Source organism: Cricetulus griseus (assembly GCF_003668045.3).
Source record: "Cricetulus griseus strain 17A/GY chromosome 1 unlocalized genomic scaffold, alternate assembly CriGri-PICRH-1.0 chr1_1, whole genome shotgun sequence".
Taxonomy (NCBI): domain Eukaryota; kingdom Metazoa; phylum Chordata; class Mammalia; order Rodentia; family Cricetidae; genus Cricetulus; species Cricetulus griseus.
Window position 1 is genome coordinate 139,233,738 of NW_023276807.1, and position 23,791 is coordinate 139,257,528.

Here is a 23,791-nt window from a genome sequence, read left to right on the forward strand (position 1 = left end):
TGTGTAATTCAAGACATCAATGGTTAAGAGTCACCTTCTTGAAGACAGGGATATATAACAAATTGTGACTATAAAACCATTGTACTAAACGTATCAGTGTACTTTGCTAAACAAACTAAACCTGGGACCTAAAACATGGATGTTGCCAGCCTGGTTTTGTTATGGTGCTGAATGATTAAATGTAGAAATCACAGGGTTAGGGTTAGGTTTCAGTTCTTCCCACTGTTCTCAGTGCTAAAGAGCCTCCCTGCCTCCTGTCTTATCATCTACCATGAATGCCTATTGCCAGATTGCTAACCAACATACATACATACATACATACATACATACATACATACATACATATTATTTGAGGTGAAATTTGTGTTTCAGTAGATGTTTCATTTCCCATAAGCAAATCAGGAAAGAGGAGAAGGAAGAGGAGGAAGAAAACTGTTTTCAAAATAATAACCCTTGAAACTGACAAAGCTTTACTTTTTAGCACCTAGTTTTTATACAGCAACACTACCATCTGCTGGAACTTCAGGGAAATGCACCTAGCAGAATTTTTAAGGGTGATAAGCTCCCTAGTACCAGTGCTGGGAAATAGTCATCCACCCAGTAATGAAATGCTGTTGCAAAAGCAGCATGAGAAAACAGACTTACACCTTTGACAATGGCATAGAATTACTTGATAAAACATGATCCCAGAGGGAAATATTAATAAATTGCAACTCAAAATTTTGTCTGTTCATCTGGAGAGATGACTCAGTGGTTAACAGCACTTGCTGCTCTTGCAGAGAACTGGAGTTCAATTTCCAGCACCCATATGATGGCTCAAAACCTTTCTTAGCTCCAGTTCAAGGGGACCCAACTTTCTCCCTCTTCTGGTCTCTGCAGGCAATAACCACAAATGAAGTGCACTTACATATATGTAGACAAAACACTCATACATGTAAAATAAAGATAAATCTTTGGAAGAAAGTGTTAAGAATAAATCAACCACCAGGCAGTGGTAGTGTATGCCTTTAATCCCAGCACTTGGAAGGCAGAGGCAGGTGTATCTTTGTGAGTTTGAGGCCAACCTGGTCTGCAGGGCAAGTACCAGGACAGTTAAGGCTACACTGAGAAACCCGGTCTCAAAAAAAAAAAAAAAAAAAAAAAAAAAAAAAAAAACAGAAAGACAAAGAATAAGTCAATCAGGAAAAAGCAAAAAATCCAATTTTGGGGTAAAGATGATGAATATTTGATCATTAAAGAGAATATCCAAGTGGCCACTACATCTATTAAAAGGTGGCCAAAATAATTAGTCATGAGGGATCAAAAGTAACCAATCGTACACTTACCAGACTAGCTGAAGTGTTAAAAAGAAAGACTAAATATTGGCAAGGGTCCAAGAGTGGAGGTGGCATTCTTACACACCGTTGATAGGTGTGGAATTTGGAATAAACTTTTCGATAAATTGGTTCTGCCTAGTAAGTTTCCAATTGTGCATAGCCCAACAAAACTACTCTAAAGTATACATACAGTGGAGCATAAATGAACATTTAGCATTTAAACGCAAATAAGAACTTTCATAGCAATAGTATTTGTAAGACCTCTAATGGCTTTGCAAAAAAAAAAAAGGTGGTAATCCTAACACTGTAGCACTACATCACAATGAAAATGAGTCAGCCACACCCGATACCATAGATGAAATTCAAAGATGCAGTGCGAACAGGAAGAAGTCAGAACAAGAGTGTGTAGTTTCTCATCCTGTTAACTGAAGTACTCAAAACTTGGTAAAAATATATCATGGGATGGTTGTGGCTTATGTCTCATTCTGTTAAAAAAAAAAAAGTTGAACTTTTTCTAAGAAATTGAAGAGCATGATATTCGGGCCAGGCAGTGGTGGTACACACCTTTAATCCCAGCACTTTGAAGACAGAGGCAGGTGGATCTCTGTGAGTTCCAAGCCAGCCTGGTCTACAAAGTGAGTTCCAGGACAGCCAGGACTGTTACACAGAGAAACCCTGTCTTGAAAAACAAAAGCAACAACAACAACAACAACAGGAACACGATATTCAACCAAATTGCTAATTATATAAGTTCTTACATATAGGAATGACAAAGTACCAATAACATCCTGAAGTCACCCTTCCAACTTGCTTAAACGGAGACCCTGAAGCATAGTCATTTTTACACACTGTAATTGCCATTGTTTTTTTTTTTTTTTTTTTGTCAGTATAATCTGAGTCCTACTAAAGAAAGAAATTCAGGGAAACAAACTTTTCAACAAGTCAGAAACAAGGTTCCCTGGCTCACATTTATCCTCTCAGACTTGAATATATCACACTTGAGACTGAGGGTACCAGTTCCTTTTGAACAGAGGTGAAGTGGAGATGTTCAACAGCTCTTTTTGATAGGGTCTCTTGGAAAGCAATCATTTCCCAGCCACCCTTGAAGCCAGAAAACAATAGCTTCAACATCCAGAGAATAGAAGTTATTTATCAAAATGGGAAAAATGGCAGCTCTTCATAAGGTGTAGTGAAATGTGAAATAAACCAAAACATTGCTACTGAGTTCAAATTGCCCTAGGATGTGGATTATTTAAACATCTCCAGCAAGGAATTTAAATTTTTAAAAGAAACATATATAGGTAGACATTTCAAACGAACAGAGAATTTAAAGAATCTGTGGGGTGGTTCCTGGATGGGTGGGTGGGTGGGTGGATGGATGGATGGATGGATGGATGGATGGATGGTGAGTGGAAGGATGGGTGGGTGGGTGGGTAGATGGATGGACAAACAGACAGATGTCTTCCCTCAGCATATGTGTGTACTTTACCATAGCTAAAACCAGCAGTGGCTGGTAAACAGCTGCCCAGAAGCCCAACTGGATATCGGAGACGGGACATGAGACCTAAGGAGAAAGAAAAATGAGCATATCAACACTCGTTACTAGTTACAGAAGAAAGATCTAGGTATAGTAGAATATAGCACTCATCTTTAAATAATGAGGCAGAAGAGCTGCAAGTCATTGTAGTTCTCTGATTTCCACTTGAAAACATTTCATATATACTCACTATACACAATCTGGAGACTCTAAGTCAACAAAAAATCCTCTCACAAAATCTCAGTGTGTACAGATGAATTGTTAGCACTTTGGTGAAAAACTTGGCAGAACTGGTTTTTTTTTTTAATAATTGGAAACATGTATGTATGAAATACATTATAAAAATATCAGTGTTTTATTTTAAACCTTCATTCTAAGCATGTAGTTTATACATACTGACAACTATAAGTGGACCCTAAAATATTTCTGAGATCTCACTATTATAAAATATGCTATATTTTCTTGAACGTGGATTTGTATGCATTCTCTCAAATTTTCCCCTTATAAAATGGGATATTTGATCAAATTGTTTCCAAAAGTGCTAGAAAATTTCACTTAGCCATCAAATTGAACACCTTTAAGAAATAGGTTTTTGTGGGATTTTTTGTTGTTGTTGTTGTTCTATTTTGTTTTTGTTGTGTTTGAAGGTAGCATAGTAGAATGAGTAAGGCCATTTGACTAGGTCAACATGATTCTACACTTTCAATTCATCAATAAACATTCGTTATTTGTTTCTTCGATTTTTCTCATTGACAGTGTGTTTGCATTGTGTTTTATCTTAATGTTAGGAAACAGTGTTGAATGAGATGCTGATGGCCTCTGCTTTCACAGACTCCCACTTTGTAGCAGGCATGGGAAATAAACCAGTGTGTGTACCCACAAAAAAAAAGTAGACAGTAAACACAAGACAGAGTGGATAAAACACAGTGATCTGAGAAGGAGTGATCTAGAAGGGCCTTTCAGACAAGATGGTAGGAATGATGACTCTGACTGACACAGAGCCATTCACAAAGATCATCAGGGGAAGCCAGGCCAACGAATAGCATGTGCAAATGCTGGGAGGCAGAGACAAGCTCGGCTAGTAGAAAGTCAGAAGGCATTAAGACCTAAAATATACAGAATTCTCTTCCAGGTAAATCCCCAAGACCTCAACAGACCCAAAAACAATTGAGATGAATCTGCCTACAGAAAGCTCTCACTCAGTGAAGAAACACAAGAGATAGACCATTCTAACGTAAATAATGAAGATGCACACAGGCTAACTGGGACACAGAACAAGAACACCAAGCATATGGGTTTGCATGAAGGTGGGTACTTAACAAAGAGCAGGAGGTAGGAAGAGGCAAAAAGTTACATTCAAGAAGTATGCATTATCCTGGTTACGATGGGTCTTGTGAGCCCTGTCAGAGAGCACTGCATTTTGCAGCAAAGGGAAGGAGGAAGAGATGGCGTGACGGAGATGGGGGTGGGGTGTCAGTCTCAAACAAGAAAGTGAAATCTTCATATTTCCATTTTTGTTAGATCACTGGCAGTAGCACTGAAGTAGACTGAAGGGAAATGAACTTTGGACACAAAGCATTAAGAAGCTGCTAGAAATTTTTTCCTGGGAGCAATGATTAATTAGGGCAGCCCTGATACTGAGGAGTCAGGGACCTAAATGAACATATTTGGGATGTGAAATTGATTGCATTTGCAACTAGCCAAGAGTATTTATATTGCAAACAGTTTATCATTTCTAACTCTTAATGTTGTCACCTCCTGGTCTTGCATCATTTTGTAACCACACCACATAATACTCTTTCTTAAGTGTTTCTTTAAGGGAAGGAGAAAGAGGAAGGGCTGTTGAGAAAGCAAACTCAGAACTGGCCTGCTGGTGTGTTGGGGGCTGGGGGGTAGATTGCATCTTCAGTCTGATCCTGGACCTCCAGGCCTCTCCCCTACACCTCTCTCTAGCCAAGCTGCTTCTGATCCTTGGAAATGCACGTGGATTCAACCCATAAGTGGAGACACGTGTCCTGGGATTTGTTCTTGATGTGCAAAACCAGTGTCAAGGAATAGTGTTCTCATTTCAAAAGAGTTTTTTGTTTTGTTTTTGGTTTTTGTTTTGTTTTGGTCAATACAACTTTTCATGAATGGAATATTCAAAAGAAACACATGAGAAAAAGGTAGATTAAGTTACAGTGGATTGGTTCCAAGTTCTGTAATGCTGAGGTAAAAGCCTTTGCCTCTGGCTCCAAGTGGCCTGGCACAGACTGGCTGAGGGTTGAAGACCAGAAATGTATCTATGATTGTGGTATAACTTTCTGAGATCCCTTAGCCTTCCAGAAATGATAGGTTTGTATAAGGAGAGATGGACAAACAATAGCTGAGTAGAGGGTTCAGTATTCTGCAATATTTAGGTCAAATTATAACTGTGAAAGCCTGGGTTCTTCATAACTTTGTATTTTCTCAAAACAAGAAAGAATAGAGGCTGGGAGGCTTAAAGATAATTTCCTGTTATTTGTGGGGGCGAAGTAAAGGAGCCTCGTTATTTTGGGATTTGAAGCTGTATTACATTTAACCCTATTTAACCTTCCAGAATACTTACATAACTAAATCCCCTTGGCTCCTCTGTCATCCACCATCTTTCTAATATGATAGAAATCAAAAACTGCAACTCAAGTCTTCCTCCTCAACTAGGATAAAAATGATGAAAACAACAATTGCTGAAGAAAGGTTGTATTTCAAACCCTTAGGCTGGAGGTCTAGGGTGTTTTGCTGTTGTTGAACATCTAAGACCATGCATGCCTTCCCTGTCAAGGGACTGGCCCCGCCCTTCTCACTAGACCTGACTCCTCACTGCTGTGGAATAGTCCTTTTGTACACTGTGGAGATGTTTTGCTCTCATTGGTTTAATATAGAGCCAAATGGTCAATTACTAAGCAGAAAGAGGTTAAGCAGGGGAACCAGACAGGGAATGTTGGGAAGAAGGAAGGCAGGGTTTCCAGTCAGATGCAGAGGAAGCAAGAGATGAACATGCCTAGCTGAGAAAAGGTACTGCTCTGTGGTAGAGCATAGATAAGAAATACAGATTAATTTGAGTTGAAAGAGCTAGTTAGTAAAAAGCCTAAGCTATCGACAGAGTGTTTATAATTAATAATATGTTTCTGTGTGGTCATTTGGGGAGCCGGTGGTCCCAACAATAAAGTCCACCTACACCTCACTTACCAGCTGCATTGTACTGGTGATACTGGATCAACTCCGGAACTGATGGGAAGAGGTGTCTTTCAGCAACATACCATTGTCCTGAGTCATTCTTTTTAATTTGATAATGTTTTACTGAAGATTGTGTACTTCTGTAGTCAATAAAATGACAGTTACAAGAGAAACAAAAGGCTGCTTTAGAATTAAGTCAGTGTGTTAAACAGTGGGACCCTAGTGTTCAAGCTTTCTTCCTGGCGACACTACACACTGATGAGAGAACACATGGGCTCAACAAATGCCGGATCATCCCAGGAAAATCCCTCAAATGTCTTACTGGTACCACATATTCAACATAACTTTAGAAGACAAGCCCCATGCACAAAAAGGTGATGTTCATCGTAAAGCACACATAAACATTTCCTGAATGTTAAATGCCGACTAAAGAAATGAGAAATTTCATCGTGAAGGGCTGGAACACCGCTAAGCAGGCTTACTGCTTGGGCAACTAGGGCTTCATTATTACGCTGCAGACAAGCTGAGGCAGTCACTCCTCAGTTGCTTCCCTCACCAAGGGAGAGATGTTCCTGAGGCGCTGCCTCTCAGGTATCTCTACCACATCACAAGTTCTCATAGTCACAGAACACTGTAGGCCTAAAGGCACAGGAAGCTTGGCACTCTGTGCAAAGCAACCCGAGAAGAGATTCGGGTCTGAGGAACATGCCAACAGTGTCTGCCACAACTAATCTAACTTGATCAGGAGGGTTGGTTGGTAAAGGGAAGAGAAAGAAAGCAATGTGATAGGTTTACCATGTTACATAATGTATTACATGTCCTGTAATAGATATGTCAGAGATACAATGTGAACTGGGTAGTTGTTCCAGTTTCCAGGCCAAAAGTCTCCACCAAAAGCTGAGCCCTTTCTCAAGGTCCCTATGTGATGGTATCTGCATAAAAGCGAACTGTCCCAAGAATTATCTCTAAAGTAATCAAAATCACAGATGCTTACCTTCCAGCTCTTGTAAACACAGAAATTGTGTAAGACCCCAAATGTCTCGAATCCCTCACAATAAATGCACCTTCTTTAGCCTGCAAAAAACAAAATGCAGTCACTATACAAATGTATTCCTACTTAGAAAAACAAACCAAGACATCACTGATAAAAAACAAATCTAGATAGATTTACTATAAGTAACATATAAAAAAATAAGTGACTTCTATAATCTTACTATCAAAGAATGAGATTGTTTTTGCAAGTACATGCTACCTTATCTCTTTCACATGTTTAGCAATCATATGTCTAAGAGAAGGTAAGTTAGATAAGAAAGGTACAAAATGTGACTATTTTAAAACATTATACTCGATTTTTCCAGGAAAAGTCCTCGTTTTGACAAACTGGCACCCAGTATTTAGTGGTTTCTGGTGTATTGATTAGGATAACAGATGAAGATCACTGATCCACATAAAAACAAACTCTAAGACAGATTGACAAGACTGCATGTTAAAAGAAGTAGAATGAAGTATGCACAGAGAAATATTTCTGCAAAGTCAGAGGTTAGGACAAGAGACTAGAGTTCGTGAAAAGAATACATGTAGGGGATCCTTTGGGAGTTGCAAACCATTGTAGGATGTGGGAGAGATGAAGAGAGGACATTAGGTCCCTGTGGACAGTCTTTAAAGAAACTCTGAGAAAACTGTAAATTGCTTTCCAATCACTTTGACAGTTGAGTGTTTTGTTTTCTGTTATAGAGTTTTTCTGCTTTGCTGGGTGTGCTTGATTTCCCGAAGGCAGAACGACCACAGATCTCTCACAAAACCCACAGACCAGTGGCTCTCAACCTTCTAATGCTCCACCCTTTAATATAGTGCCTCATGCTGTGGTGACCCCAACCATGAAATTATTTCATTGCTACTTCATAACTGGAACTTTGCGACTGTTACAAATTTCAGTGTAAATATTTGATATGCTGGATATCTGATATTCGATCCCCCCCAAAGGGGTCACACACACAAGTTGAGAACCCCTGCCACAGAAGGTTCAAGGTTATGCTTGACAAGTGTGTTGTTACCCAAGCAGCATGGACAGCCCTCACAGTGCACTTAAGATACTAAACACAGTCTTCTCCCACACTTGCAGCAAGACATTAGCCTCAATCCTCAACTGAACTCTCTTACAGGCATTGTAAACAACAAAATCCAGCTTTTATTGAATTACTGTGATGCACAAGTGTTGCATCGTATACCAAAGGGAAACACAAGATGTTAATGGCAAAGGTGTGGAAAGAAAAGTTGTGTGTGTACTTATGTGTGTCTAGTATAGTTGGGATATCAACATATAGATCATGCACGTAACAAAATTGTACATGGAGTGGTCTCTGCTTATAAAACGTCAAAGAAGGAAGGCCACAAACAGTGTTTATTGACCACAAAGCAACAGAAAAAAAATAGTACAGAGGTTGAACTATTCCAGAGCAAAGGAACAAAATATAAACTTCAAAATGTAAGTGTGTGAGGTCATTTTTACCATCAGTGACATCAACCCAGCCCAGGCTGCACAAAAAGTAAAACCACTGAGTGGCCTCATTTCATCACAAATATTAAAGAAAATGTTAATAAATTGAATCCAGTAGCATCAGAAACCTCATGGCACACAGCCCACTGACTCAGAGTACCTGTATATTCAGCACAACCATGGGAAGGTTTGTCTCCATGTATCATGGTGATTCTGAGAGTGAGGGAAGCCTGGGACACCAGAGAAAGCCTCCATATTTAAAACAGCTTATGAACAGACAGGCTGACCAATGATGACAAGTAGAAAATACAGATGTAATCCAAAATAAAATTTTTTATCATTATGAATGTGGCAACTAAAGTGACTGCATAACAGAAAGATACTTGGTAAACTTACAGAAATTCAGTAATCCTCCCCTTACTCATTGCATCAGGAAACATTAGGAATGAACCAAAAGTATAAGTTTACAAAATAAAACCACTAGCATGTTTTATGTTTCCTGATGAGGAAACATGGGGAGTATTTTCTTGTCACCTTGGAGTAGAGAAAGCAATTCTATGTTGATACAGTTTAGCAAATTTTACAAAAAACTTTGAATGATAAATTCAAACATGTAAAATCCAAATATCTAGTTCATGCCAGAAAATGGCTGGACAATTGAAAACATAGAGGAAATATTGCCACATGCCACAAAGAATTAATCTCCTTAGCTATAGCTACATTGATTCGATAGATTCTGAGAAATGTATCAGAAACCTAGTAGAAAAGCCCACAGAGAATATGAACAGTTAAAACAAAGAAAATCAGACACATAAAATGTAACGTACGAAAAATGTTTAACATCTCTAGGCTAAGAGAATATGAATCAAATTCACAGTGAAATAAAGCACCAGATGAAGGAGCCAGATGTTTCATTTGATATGCTGCCTGGAAAGGCTGTGGGAAACAGCTGCTCTTATATTTCCGGTGGGTATCTAGACCCCTCACCACTCCTACAAGGGCACTTTGAGGTCTATGGAAGTTAGAAATACACATTCCCTTTGGCTTTGGATTTCCATCTGGAGATTTATTCTACAAAAAGACTCATATAAATGGAAAAAGATGTGTGTGAGGAGAGAATTGAAGGCAACATTGTTTTAATAGGGAAAGAGAGTACATCTCACTTACTTTCCATAATGAACTATTGATTTACAAATTATGATTGTGGTGGTGTGAAAGAAAATGACCCCCATAGGGAGGTGTGGTCTTGTTGGAGGAAGTTGTGTCCCTGTGGCTGTGGGCTTTTGAGGTTTCCTATGCTCAAACCATGCCCAGGGACACACACTCCTTCTCTCAGCTCCTTCTCTAGCATCATGTCCACCCACCATGACTATAATGTACTAAACCCTGAACCATAAGCTAGCCCCAATTAAATTAAATTATAAGAGCTGCAGTGGTCATGGCGACTCTTCACAGTAATAGAAACCCTGACTAAGACAGTGATACATCTAAACTAGAAAATGATATGCCGATATAAAGCCAATGAAAGACACACTTGTGTAGGAAGGAAGAGTGGCTTGTAGAAGAGTATGTATAAGGGTCTGAGGAGATAGATGGTTCAGTGGGTAAAGCACTGGCTGCACAGGCATGGGAATCCGAGTTTGGATCCCTAGCACCGTGCAAATGCCAGGCACGTGTGACAGCCTGCCTGTAATCCCAACATCTGGTAGACAGAAACAGGGAATTTCTGAAACAATCTGGCTGGCTTGACTAGACAAATCAGCAAATTCTGGGTTCAAGAGAGGGACCCTATCTTAACATATAGACAGCAATCAAGAACGATTCCAGATATCAACCTCTGGCCTACACACAGTTCTTGTTAGGGATATGGCCCATGGTAGGTTGACCATACTCCAGAGGATGGCTTTACCCCTGTGCATGTATAGGCAATTATACTTAGCAGGCTTCTTTTGAAAGGGATGTGGAGTTGGAAGATAGATGTGAGGAGAGATCTGGGAGGAGTTGGAAGAAGGGGGAGGTGAACATAATCAAATTATATTGTCTACTTGGCTGAAATTCTTAGATAAATAAAAGTACAAACTACGATCTTACTTTTCTGTTTCCATGACAAAATACCATGACCAAGGCAACTTCTAAAAGAAACCATTTAATTTGGGGCACACAGTTCCAGAGGACTAGAGTCCATGACCATCCTGGTGGGGAATAGGGCAACAGACAGATAGACATGGTGCTGGAGCAATAGCTGAGAGCTTTCATCTCAGCCACAAGCACAAGGCAGAAAAAGAAAGAGCTAACTGGTAATGGTGTGGGCTTTTGAATCTTCAAACCATGCCCCACTCAGTGACAAACCTCCTCCAACAAGATCACACCTCCTGATTCTTCCCAACAAGTTCCACCAACTGGGGACCAAGAATTTAAATATATGAACCTAAAGGGACCATACTCATTCAAACAACCACAACCAGTCAAACTATTCTGAATCAAGTCTATAAAATACCTAGCAATATTAAATCTGGACATTCAGTGTGTGTGTGTGTGTGTGTGTGTGTATGTGTGTGTGTGTGTATGCAAGATGATTTTTACAAGGGAGCATATCATTCCAGTGTTCCAAACCATAAGAATCAGGAACCAGTTTGAATGTTTATGAACATTGGATAGATTTTATATATGCATACAATGAAATATTAAATAATATGGTGGTTCTACATGTACACATATGAATGAATTTTTAAAACAAAGTGTTCATAAAAATCTAAAGTCTTGGATGGTGGATCATACCTATGATCCCAATACCTGGGAGGTTGAGGCAGGAGGACTACCTCAAATTTGAGTTCAACCTGGGCCACACAGTGAGTCTTTGTCTCAAAATAATCAAATATCAATGTATATGATCTTCTTTATGTCAAGTGGTAAAATTATTCATGTATATAAATGATAAAAACATAAATCAATGAAAAAAATGAGAATACATCTGTCTTTTGTGACTGCCTTTAGTGAATGTAGAGGGGAATGATGTAGAGGGCTTCAACTGTGTAATTTTAGACTCTTGGAGATGTCAGGGCAGCAGAACATAGTGTCATATACCTGTAATCCAGACTTGGGGGCTAGAGGAAGGAATATCACAAATTAAAAACTATTCTCAGGTATTTAGTGAAGTTGAGGCCAGCCTGGGCTACATGAGGTGTTATCACAAACAAAGGAAAACAAAAATAAATGAAAAAAAAATCAGGGCCAAATTTTAATTTTGCATCACTGTGGCAGGCATGTAGGTGTTCCATAACTCTTGGCTCTAGTGTCTTCAGCAAGATGAGACGTTCCAATTGCAGAATCCCTTGTGCTGGACACACACAGCTCTGTGATTTGGATCATGTGACCTCTATCATCTTGCTTATTGGGAAGCTGCTCCCAGCTTTCCTTCCCCTAACTTTCCAGGGCGGAGCTACCGATTTCACTAGCTTTCTCTAGCAAGCAGGGCTAATTAAGCCTGTCTAGGCTCCGCCCACACCTGAGGCCAAGTCTTGCATCCCCATCTTCCACATGTCCCCCCTTTTCAGAGTGAGTCCTCTCTGCACCCTGAGCCATTGCTGACGTGGATTCTTTTATAGACGAAACTGATTCTCCTTCACGTTTCTGGAGTCCCTGAACATCTGAGGCCGGCACAGAATGACACAACACTTCCTCTCCAGGTTCGGGTTTGACTCTTCATTTCCCCCGCAGTTACCGTGCACTGACAGTTGGAAACTTGGACTCTACACTGTTTTGTCTTGGTTTGACCTAAATGGGTAGTTTTGATCTGAATTTACTATTTTAACCACCAACTCTCCCCTTTGTTCCGGAAGACTAAAGAAACTAGTACTGCATAGTTCTCTGTATTTGTGTTTTTCGGGAGTGTAAGCAGAGGTCACAAGGTTAGAGGTTCTGTTGTGCAAAGGGGTAATATGTCAGTGTTCTCGATCTGGGGTCACGACCGCTTTCGATCTGATGACCCTTTCAAGGGGGTCACCTAAGACCATGGAAGACACGGATATTTACATTACAATTCATAACAGCAGCACAATTACAGTTACGGAGTAGCAACAAAAATAATTTTATGGTTAGGGGGTCACCACAGCATGAGGAACTGTATTAAAGAGTCCGAAGCATTAGGAAGGTTGAGAACCACTGTCATGTGGGTAACTCAGATACACACTCCACTGAGAGAATACATATTGAATGAAAGAGTCTGGAGTCAAAATCCTTTCAAGAGAAACATGTTTCTGAAATTACGATGGCAGTCCATGAAAAGGTGATCTTAGGCAAAAATGCCCATGTCTGACTTAGAAAAATGTGCAGTGGAAATGAGTTTGTAACGGTATTTTAAGATTAGAAAGAATATGAATACTCCTTTTTGAATGCTACAATCTTCATAATAGACTTCTCAGAATAACTAGAAATATTCACAGACTTTTTCTGGACATACTGAATTACCTCTTGTCTCAATAAGCGTTCCGTCTGGTTTCTAGTAATATTCTTATGGTACCATCTGCAAAAGTAACAAAGAACACATTTTTAACTCTATGTTAATTTTTCTTCAGGCCAAAAAAAAAATACTCTAATTCTTTCATTTTAAAGCTTTTACTTTAGACTTTAGTTTAAAACCATAGCTTAAATTCATATAAATAGCAATGTTCTACGTTTCCAGTTTACCAACGTCAATACAATTTTTTCTCATGTCAAGCCATTAAATAGTTCATTCTACCATAGCTCAGGTCACCCTTCAGGCCCACACAGTACTTATATGTAATTTTTCATGATTTAACATCTTAAAAAATTCCATGAAAAATATGAAGCTAAGAAGTTCTCTTCATGCACCGGAGAGATGGCTCAGCATTTAAGAGCACTGGCTGCTCTTCCAGAGGACCCGGGGTTCAATTCCCAGCACCCACATGGCAGCTCACAACCATCTGTAACTCCAGTTCTAGGGGATCTGACACCTTCACACCAATGCACATAAAATAAAGTTAAATAAATCTTTCTTCCCCTCAGGAAGTTCCCATTTGCGTGTTTTTAGAAGTGTTTAGGTTCCTTTCCAAAGTGAAATCCATCCTGACTTCTGTAATTCTCCTTAAGACATTTGCCCTCCCCCAGTACGGTTAGTACTTAATAGTTTAAGGACAGGGGCAGCCAATCACTGATCCGACCCAAATGCTGTCTCTTGCCTTCTCTCTCACCACAGTCTCCCCTTATTCACTAAGCCACACTGGGATTCTTTCCTTTCTTATATCAAACATCCTTCTACCTTCAACCCCTGTTTTCTCTCCATTCAACATGCGGTTAGGTGACTAGACCATCAGAACTACACACAGTATGCGTGATTAAATAATATTATGAGGTAAACATGTAGTTCGGTATAAGCACCCTTAAGCAGTAAACATATAGTTACAGAAAACAAAGAAGTTCCAACAAGGAAGACAGAAAGGCTAAGAAACATTCAACTTCAAAACAACACATTTACAAAGAGCTTTATTACAGGAAATACTACCTGTGGAGAGAAAAGGGCAACGTTAAACATGAACTGAGTCACCATGGATGGGCCAGAGGTGGCTAATTGAAACCCCTAAAAGGATGGAGTCTCTTCCCCTAACACCTGGTGGTGAGAAAATGACTCAAAATCTAGATGGTCAGCTACCTAAGCCACTAATGTCATCAAACTGAAAAAATAAATAAATAAATAAAACAGCCACAGAGAAGATGAACCACAGATAGTAGGAGGTGATGACAATGGATTTTAGACAAAGTAACTGGCCACTCAAGATATGGTGGGGAAGAGTAACTAAGCATCACTTGGGACTTTTAAATAAATACTCCAGTATTAGAGGAATTTCAGCATGGGCCTAGGACTTCTTACAGAAAGAAGAAATCCCTTCAGAAATGAGACAGTCTTAAAGACATGGGACTAACATGGAGAGATGACCATTGGTTAAGTGGTAAAGTTTGCATGTTAAAAGAAACTAGTGATGGGAGTTCACTAAAATAAGTTGAATCTGTTAAAGGAAGGCCAAGACTCTAAAACGATACTCAAATTGAGAGAAGCTCACATAAATTGCATTCTTAAATAATATTTTCTACCTGTTATAGTGTTGGTGGTTAATTTTAGTAGTTTATATTTGTTTATCATAGTGATAAATAACAAAAGTGAATGCATTCATTTTAAATACGAATTCAAAATCCATCCATATGGAAATATCATAAGAATAACTTCAAAGTAGTTACTGAAGAGCCAGGTAGACAAAGCCAGGCTCTTTTAGGGACTCTTTCCTTTCTAAGTAAGGAAGAGGTTCAATGATGGTGACATGAGATTGGGAGCAGTGTTTTGGGATTGCATCCATCTAAATTATATGCTAAAAGTTAGAAGGGCTTTTAAAAACCGAGGTAAGACTATGTTCATTTTCCATTGCCGAGCTTATTTTGGTTCAGAATTGCAGGTTACAACCCATTATCTCCAGAAGTTGAGGCAGCAGGAACCAGATATTGCTGGTTGCAGTGTATCCACAGTCAGGAGAGAGGGAAAGGAATTAATGCTACACACTAAAGCTCTGCTTGCTTTCTCCACGATTTTGTTTTCAGAACTACTTGGGATTTTTAATAAAAATCACATTACTGTAATGAATTTACAAATGAAAACACCATACAACTAGACTTGTTGTGGCAACCATTCTATTGTTGGTGGTCAACTTGACTACGTCTGGAATTATCTAAAACTGAAAAATGGCTGGGAATACCTGTGAGGGATTTTTTTTTTCTCACTTAATTAAATCTTTTGAAGTAAGAAGACCCATTTCTAATCTGGATCTTTGAGGTGGGAAGATCCACCATTAATAGAGATCTTTTGAAGTGAGAAGATCCATCTGCTTGCAGCCATGGAAGAAGGAAGCTTGCTCTCTTCGCCTGCTTGCCCTCACTCCCACTAGCAAGTCCATCCCTTCACTGGCATTACAGCCTACTTCTTTGGGATTCCAGCATATAAGGAAGACCAGCTGAGACATACAACTTCACAGACCCTCCACTGGTAGACAGCCATTGGTGGACTCCTGAACCACATCCTGTAAACCATTCTAATAAATCTCCTCAATATAATACATATAGGTGACTCATTCTACAAGTCCTGTTTCGCTAAAGAATCCTGACTAATACACCACACAAATAGTCACCAAGTCCTATGCAGTTAAGGATCCTCTGCCTAGGGAATGGTGCCAGCCACACTGGGTGGGTCTTCCCTCTCAGCTAAAGGAATCAAAACAATCCCCCATAGATATGCCCACAGGCCAACCTGATTTAGTCAACCCCTCATTGAGACTTTCTTCCCAGGTGATCATAGATTGCATCAAGTTGACAATTAAAACTACCACAGATTGTATCTCCCATATCTAGACACCCTATACTAAACTAATATCAAATAGTGTGAACTAAGAGTTGGGCATTAAGGTGGGCTATTAACTCTAAACTCTAAGGCAGGGAAGGCTCTGTGTATTCTAAATTATATCCCTGGGGCTCAAAACCACTAATATCAGATACATCCCTGATGTACAATAACTAAGGCATGCTGATCACCCCTAAAACTAGATTAAGTGGCCAAACTGAAAATGACTTCCCCATTACCTTCACTGTTCATAGAAACAACAATTATCACTAGACTGTCTTGATGTTCACTATGTACCATGTGAGGTAGTGTCCCCGCTTTTTGGAGCATTCAAAGACAGCAGGCAGTGTTGCCCACAATCAAAACACTATAGAGATTATGCTAGAATTTGGACTCAGTTGCCCCTGCACTCAGTACCTCCACCTATGGCAGTTCTTTTGTATAGTCATCACAAAAGTGTATGGCACATACTAAGTGATCAGTAAGTTCTAGTGATTAGTTATGATAACTATTATATTTATATTTTAATACACCTGTTTAATACACGAAGCTTAATGAGTAGTCCTAAGATTTGAATCATTAAAAAGCATGATTTTAAAATTCATGTAAAACAGAGCCCAAGAAATTAAATGGAAATTCTGGGGGTTTTTGAGAGGGTAGTTTTTTTTCCAACTTGTTTTATTTGAATTAGAAACAGGATTATTTTACATGACAATCCCAGTTCCCTTCTCCCACCCATCCTCCCCTACTGCCCCCCCCCACTAAAACCCTCTGTATCACATGTCCTTTCTGCTCCCCTTGGATGGTGAGGCCTTCCATAGGGTGTCATCAGTGTCTATTGTATCCTTTGGGATAGGGCCTAGGTGGAGGGGGTAGTTTTTTATTTTGTTTTATTTTTTTGTTTTGTTTTTGCAGGGGGAGCAGGTTCAACTCATAGTTTTTCTGTGTAGGCCTGGCTGTCCTGGAACTCATTCTGTAGACCAGGCTGGCCTCAAATTCGCAGAGATCCACCTGCCTCTGCCTTCTGAGTGCAGGAATTAAAGGAGTGCGACTAATACCAGAGCTGTTGGATTCAAAGGATCCGGTATCTATGATATGAACAGCCTTGAACCAGAGAGCCTCAACTTAGTCTAAGCAGAGGAAGCAATGAGCAAATGAGCTATCATTGAGAGAAATGAAAGGAGCATCGTGAGAGTCCTTCTATTCAGTAACCACCAGACTGGTAGGCACTGTCACACATCTCCTCTGATCTGGAAAATCCAAACTTGAACAACAATACAAATAAAAAGTCCTATTTTTTCGAATTCTTCTGGGTTGATTTTCATAGGCACTCTCCTCTACACTAGGCTGGTTTTGTTGGTCAGCTTCAGCAGTGAGACTCCATGGGGCAGACTTGAGTTACCATAAATGGATGTGACTCTGTTTTCTAAGAGAGGTGGCTCAGTTCCCTGAAGCAGTCAGGTCAACAGAAAGAACATCGTGGCAGAAAAGAGTGAAGACAGTTTGTGATGGAGCTGAAGAGCATGATGGGAAGGAGGAAGAGACAGCCAACGAGCAGTCTGGGAAAGCCATGTTAGATGTGCCACATGCCCTGTGATCATATTCATCTATGCTCCATGAAGGCCTGTACTATTCACCAAAACTTTGAGAATTGGAGTTATTTTACAGAACGGTGTACTGAATCTTGCCTAAAGTAGGAAACAAGGCCAAGGAGGCTTCTTCCATTGTATTTGATGTCTGGTCTTAAAAATACTTGATACCAGACTCTTATCACATACTTAAAACTGTCAGAAACATATGCTAACTGCAAGGTAAGTACCCAAGGAAGGAGGTGGGTATGAATTCAAACTCTCCAGACCCTGGCACTTTGTACCTATAACTTAATCTGTCATCCTTTTCACCTGAAGAGTTAGGGTCTACAAAGTCATTGCTCAGATATTCCTGTTCCAAAGTTATAATTCTTATCAAAAAGGAGATTTTTAAAGCATAAATTTGATAAGCATACTTAAGGTTCTTACACATAACATTATTAGCCTACCCATTATCCTCAAAAGTATTCTAAAAAGTATCAAAACAAGAACCAACATCTAAAACTGACCCACGTAGACTGTGGATTCACAATCTGCCATTTGAAAAGTAAATTTTCGGTGTAGGACATGCAGTACAACATATATACCAGTATTTCTAAAGCATGGCCATGTCAAACGAAACAAATACAGGCTTAAGAAGGATTTTCAGAAGCAGCCGTGGTAAGAATCAGAGGTCTCTTATTGCTAAGGCTATCAAATGTGTTACTTTCTTTTTCTTTTACAAACCTGAAAACTGTCTATACTTCAAAGTTCCCAGCAAGTCCCTGGTTTTCAAAGGGTAATCACAGTGCAGGCTTGGTAGGGGAGACTTACTCATATATCTCTAAATTGGTAACTCTGTTTTCGGTCACGTAGTTGCTTGGGATTAAGCCTTCATTCCTACAACACAAAACAAAACAAAACTCAAGATGGGAAGACAGGTTTGTAACATTACATTGACTATAATTACTTAAACCCCAAAGAAGTAGGGGTAAATCAAAAGCATTTTACTCATTAAACTGTTAAAAAAATAAAAATATTTTTCATTTCCAACTCACAAAAAATCTCTATACAGTAAATACCAAGATCCTGACTTATAAATTAGCTATTTTAAGAGATTTTATGATGCTATTTTCTTTTTTTGAAATAATCTCACCATGTAGCTCAGTCTAAGCCCAAATTCCAGGACCTCCTGTGTCACCTCAAGGGTGCTACAACAGTTGCAGGCAGGTGCCACCATGCCCAACTCCAATATGTATTTTAAAAGGAAAGTGGATGCAGTTCTGAGTTTAGACTCAACTTGCATTGTTGAACAGAAAGGGCATTGGTAAGTTCAGGACTGTGCAACTGGCCATACAGAAGTGGACTATTGGGATGCCTCAGATTTAAAAATAAGCCATTAGATTTCTTGTTTCATAGTTAAATGTATATAGAGTTTATAAAAAAAAAACTACCAAAATTCTGCTTTGTCTCTGCCACATCCAAAGGGTACCTCTTTCCCCCCAAAAGAGCAGGCCAGCTGACTCGTTCAAAATTGAGTCTGGGCCCAGCTCAACCTGTACTATAGGAGGATTTCTGAGGGTCAGATAAAAGCCAGCATTCTTGAGGAACTTAGGAAACCTATTCCCACCTGCCAAAAGGAGTCATTTCCATTACCTCTGGCAGAAGTGGCTATTCGTGATTGCTATCAAAGCCCATGCCTGCCTCCAGGATCTCCCAGCATCACAAATACCTGTTACACATTTCAAGGTTCACAATAGCATCCTAACCCTTCGTACTTCCCCAGGATTCCCTCCTCCCAGATACCTGTTTGTTCTCTTTATAATGCCAAGGTTTTTCCCAACCCTGCTATTCTCACTATACCATCTATCTATCATCAATCTCTAATCTCTAATCTATATGTCTATCATCATCTATCATCTATTTTTCTCTCTCTTTTCCCTTACTCTCTCTAACCATACTATATCCTCTCTCTCTCTCTCTCTCTCTCTCTCTCTCTCTCTCTCTCTCTCTCTCTGGGTATCCTGTCATCTCCACCATTCTCTCCCACTTCCCTAACCCTGGCCATCTCCAGTCTGCTGGCCATGTTCAGTCTACTTCCTTTTCTCTCTGCTCTCTCATATCTAAAATAGACTCCTTAACCATAACATGGAGAAGTCATGTCAGCAGTTTCTTCACTAACCCCCCTCGCATATAGTCACTACTTTCAAATAGTATCTTTCCTGCATAGAACACCACTGTCCACTCAGTGATCATTTTTAATGCGCTATACTCACATGTTGAAATATGCGGTGTTGGTCATAGGTTTAATTTACATAAAAGCTATCTCACTTCAAGCCTTGTTCTGCAACTTGCTTTCAGTTTGTCAATAATATGTCTTGGTTGTCTTTTGGTTATTTCAAGAGGAGTTTCAGATAGGAAAAGGAGAAACCCTGGCCTCCCCGCTGACAGGTGCCATATCTGCAGCTTCCATATCTAGGGCAGGGGTGACCATTTGCTGGGAACTAGGAATTTCCCCCGCTTGAGCCCACCTTAGAGGAACAGTCTTACTTGTGTATAAGACCATGATCAAGGGTTGCTTTACATTGCTTATAATGGAGGAGGGGGCCAAACTAAAATGTATATACATTGTAGAAATTAAAATAATGGACCCAATACCTTGGCAGTTTCTGCTTTTAGCTTAGTCACTATGATATCAACTGATTATTATAAGTCTTCCTTGGTAGATTTCTACCTTACATACTGATACAGAATCTCTCAATGTCCTCCTTGTTCCTAAGGTCTGTTACTCTAGCTAGCCAGCTGGCTCTAGAGGTTCCCCTTCTTTGTTGGGAGAGACGTTGGGCCCCAGCCACCACCGGGCCAGGTCCCCGTGAGTTGATAATCACAGATGCATCCTGTTTTCTAGTCCTGGATTACAGCCGGCCTTGCCCACTGGCATCAAACACACCTGGGAAAACATGAGCTCTTATACCTGGGTTTTTTTTTTTTCACTGTGCCATAAGTCTGTATATAAGGCTGCTCCCTCCCTGCAAAAATTACAGACACACACACATTCTCCTAGCCCAAGGGCTCGGTTTTTAATTAAATCTCCAGGCTTTCACCCGATACTCAGACTTAGTCATGGCGCAGACGCCACACTTCTTAGCCTCTCTCTAGTGCTGGGGTTACACAAGAGCCACAAGTCCCACCAGATTTTTGTTTGTTCTAGGGATTAGGACTCTGGCCCCCACCTTTATGAGACAAGCACTTTTTGTAGAGAGCCTTCTCCCTGTCCTTATTTATTATTCTTATTCTACAATAAAACCTTCTAAGTGATCCTCAGGACACATGGTGTCAAGTGGTAGCATGGCGACTGGGGATGGGGAAATGGAGGCAGGTGTTTCTGATTTGAAGCATCTGCCCGAAGTCACTGTATTCTTACAATCTGGGATGTGGAGACTGTTTTATCCCATCCAGAGGGAAAAGTTACAAACATGGAGACATTGAACTACTACAAAGAGTCTCCCTTACATCCTGAAGTCTTCAGATGTTGACAAAAGATTAGTAAGGACTCAGCCATCATCTTACCCCAGACGGTCTCTGGCCTTCCACCAGTGAGGGTCACACCTCTCCAATATCAGGTATTCCTCTGCTCTCTTCAGTGCCAAATTACAGGGCTCCCGGGGCAGGAAATCATAAAGCGCCTTGACCTGGATCCTCTCTTCAGCGAGCTGGGCGAGCGGGAGGGGAGGCAGCGGCTTGCGTTTTGAGGGTTGCGCCCCGCCTCTGTTGGACTGTAAAAACCATTATTATTTTAGTCGTTTGTACCAAAAGAAAAGAAAAGAACAGGACATGTGCATCTGCCTCCATCTCACTTCTACTGTCCAGCTCCACCAACCCACCAAGGCAGAAGCCAGGGATATGACAAGTGCTGCAAATGACTGACCGCCACACAGCAGTGGGGGCCAGGAACACATTGTCATTTTGTGACTCTGAAATGACAAATTTTGACAGCATAGCTTTGGAGTTTCATGTGCTGTGATTCTTAAAAGATGACTTACCCTGAAACAGTCTCATTTGGCTTTAGTGATTCTTCAATCCTGAGAAGAGAAACACACACACCCCTGCCCTTCCCTATGCTGTAAACTTGTATCTGAGTTCTCCACCTTCCCCAAGATTCCTTCTCCCAACACTCAGCTGGAATTTTACCCACAACCCAAGATGGCAGGAGCCACAGTGTCTTTCCCCGCTAGTCACTGTCTTGTTTCAAATTCTATCTTCAATTCTAGTGAAGTATGCTAGCTTAACTGTATTTCCCCCGCTTACTTTCTTCTAGAACACTTACTGAGCTCTTACTGTGTACTGATCATGATTTTAATTTTAGGGCATGACCACATGCAGGACTTCCTTAGAGAACTTAATGACACTCACATGTTTCTTGCTCTTCAGTTTGTCGAGCCAGGGCCTGCGATGCTGGGAGTAATTTTCTGAAGGTTCTTCATTTTTGCTCAGACTTATCTGTGTTCTCACTTGTCTAGAAATAAAAAAGCAATCATTTTACAAGCAATTGTTCATAACAAGCGTATTCCTAAATCCTTTAGATTCCTTCAGAGATAAAGCACTCTGTGTACCTTAAAAATAGGTTTTTTTTAATTTTCTATTTATTTATTTCTATTTATTTATCTTCCTAGTTCTAACTCCTTGAGCAAATTTTGAACTGCAACTCTGAGGACTTTGTTTTCTGTATCCAGAAGCTAGAAAGGGAAAGTGAACTAGGAGTTGTTTTGAAATAAAGTTGCAAGAGTATGCCATGTGCTCAGAGTCTGATACTTTTGAGAGGCCTAAAATTACAACCAATCCAACCAGCATATACTCAGTCAGGCAGAGTGCAAAGTGCTTACCAGTCATCGATATCATCTACTGTTACACATGTACAAGGTGAATGATTAAGAACACTACACAAATATAGCTGGGCGATAGTGGTGCATGCCTTTAATCCCAGTACTAAGGAGGCAGAGGCAGGCGACTGTCTGTGAGTTCAAGGCCAGCCTGGGCTACAACACAAGTTCCAGGACAACCAGGACTGTTACACAGAGAAATCCAGTCTTTGGGGGAGGGCAATGGGGACACAGTGTGCAACCCAGCTCCACCATTCCTTATTGTTCCCTCAGACAAAGCAAAGCGACTTCTCTAAGCCTTGGTTTTTCTCATCTATGAAGTGAGAATTATAAAGGAAAACACCATGGAAGGATTTGAGACCTATGTGAATGAATAAATACAAACCTCTTAGCACAGAGCTTATCAAATGGCTGCCAGCACGATGTCGTGATTAATTAAATTCTTACACAGTCACATACCAAAAAAGCAAGACTCACAGAGTGAATGTTATAATTATAATTCTTTTGCTTAAGGGGGAAAATTGATGAGTGGAACACAGATATATAAAACAAATGATAAGGGCAGAACCATGTCACATTCTGTGGAGACACACGGAAGGAAAGATTGTATGTAGGGTGAAGGACGGAGGACCAGATCACCCCTACAATTTGACTTAAGTCTTTAAGAAAAAGAGCCGTTCAATGGGGACCCAGTGGGAAAATGTTTCCCAGACAAAAAGCAAGAGACATAGACAGGAGACTCAACAGACAGTCTAAGACACCACATTAACCCATTTCCAAGAAATTACCCTAGAATCAGACTCACCTCTTCTGCACTGAGCAGCAACAGCAGCAGCAAAGAACAGACTGGAAGTTGCTATCTGAAAAGGAGATCATTGTCACTGTTAGGAAGCCACAGGTCCATGACAGTGTATAGGGGAAGCTGGCTGTGCTCTGGGTAAGAGCAGGGGAACCATGAATGTCAGAAGCATAAGAACATCATGGCCATCATCAGTAGTGGAAGAAAAAAAAAAACTGTCACCAAACCCCCCCCCAAAAAAAAAAAATTACTGGCACCCTGGCCAGTGTGGTTTCCCTTCTCAGGCTCTTCTCTCTGGCCTGGTTTCTGCATTTCCTTTGTCTGCGAGTGACAAATGGTCAGTGTAATCTCTTTTGTCATGGCTAGTGTTGTCTATAGAAGAATGTGTTTCCAGAAACAAGTGTTTTCCAAGGAAATCTATTAGCAGGAGTTTTAAATTAGACCTACCACAGTTTCTAAAAAGCTTTTAAAATGAAAAGAAAGCTCTCAACCTCACTACGGATAGCTGGTAAACTTCATCTTCATGTGATTTTAAATTAGATTACCAATCTCCCGTCCCATTATTTTTCCTAGTTCTCAATCAACAAGCCAACTAGTTCG

At 40.2% G+C, this 23,791-nt stretch overlaps 1 protein-coding gene across 2 annotated transcripts in view; it reads right to left on the bottom strand.

Moving 5' to 3' along the window:
• LOC100774072 (tyrosine-protein kinase TXK) overlaps positions 1-23,268 on the bottom strand; it is a 37,077-nt gene extending 13,809 nt beyond the window's left edge. Inside the window, exons 1-8 of one of the 2 annotated variants that reach the window (XM_035452957.1) lie at positions 23,198-23,268; positions 21,926-22,028; positions 21,083-21,288; positions 18,347-18,412; positions 13,013-13,067; positions 7,043-7,122; positions 6,061-6,188; positions 2,806-2,880 (exon numbers count right to left, since the gene is read on the bottom strand). In XM_035452957.1, coding sequence (XP_035308848.1) covers positions 2,806-2,880; positions 6,061-6,188; positions 7,043-7,122; positions 13,013-13,067; positions 18,347-18,412; positions 21,083-21,288; positions 21,926-22,028; positions 23,198-23,268 — 784 coding nt within the window. The remainder of the gene's footprint in view (positions 1-2,805; positions 2,881-6,060; positions 6,189-7,042; positions 7,123-13,012; positions 13,068-18,346; positions 18,413-21,082; positions 21,289-21,925; positions 22,029-23,197) is intronic. The other variant, XM_035452958.1, reaches the window with a different exon arrangement.
• Positions 23,269-23,791: the final 523 nt, after the last annotated feature.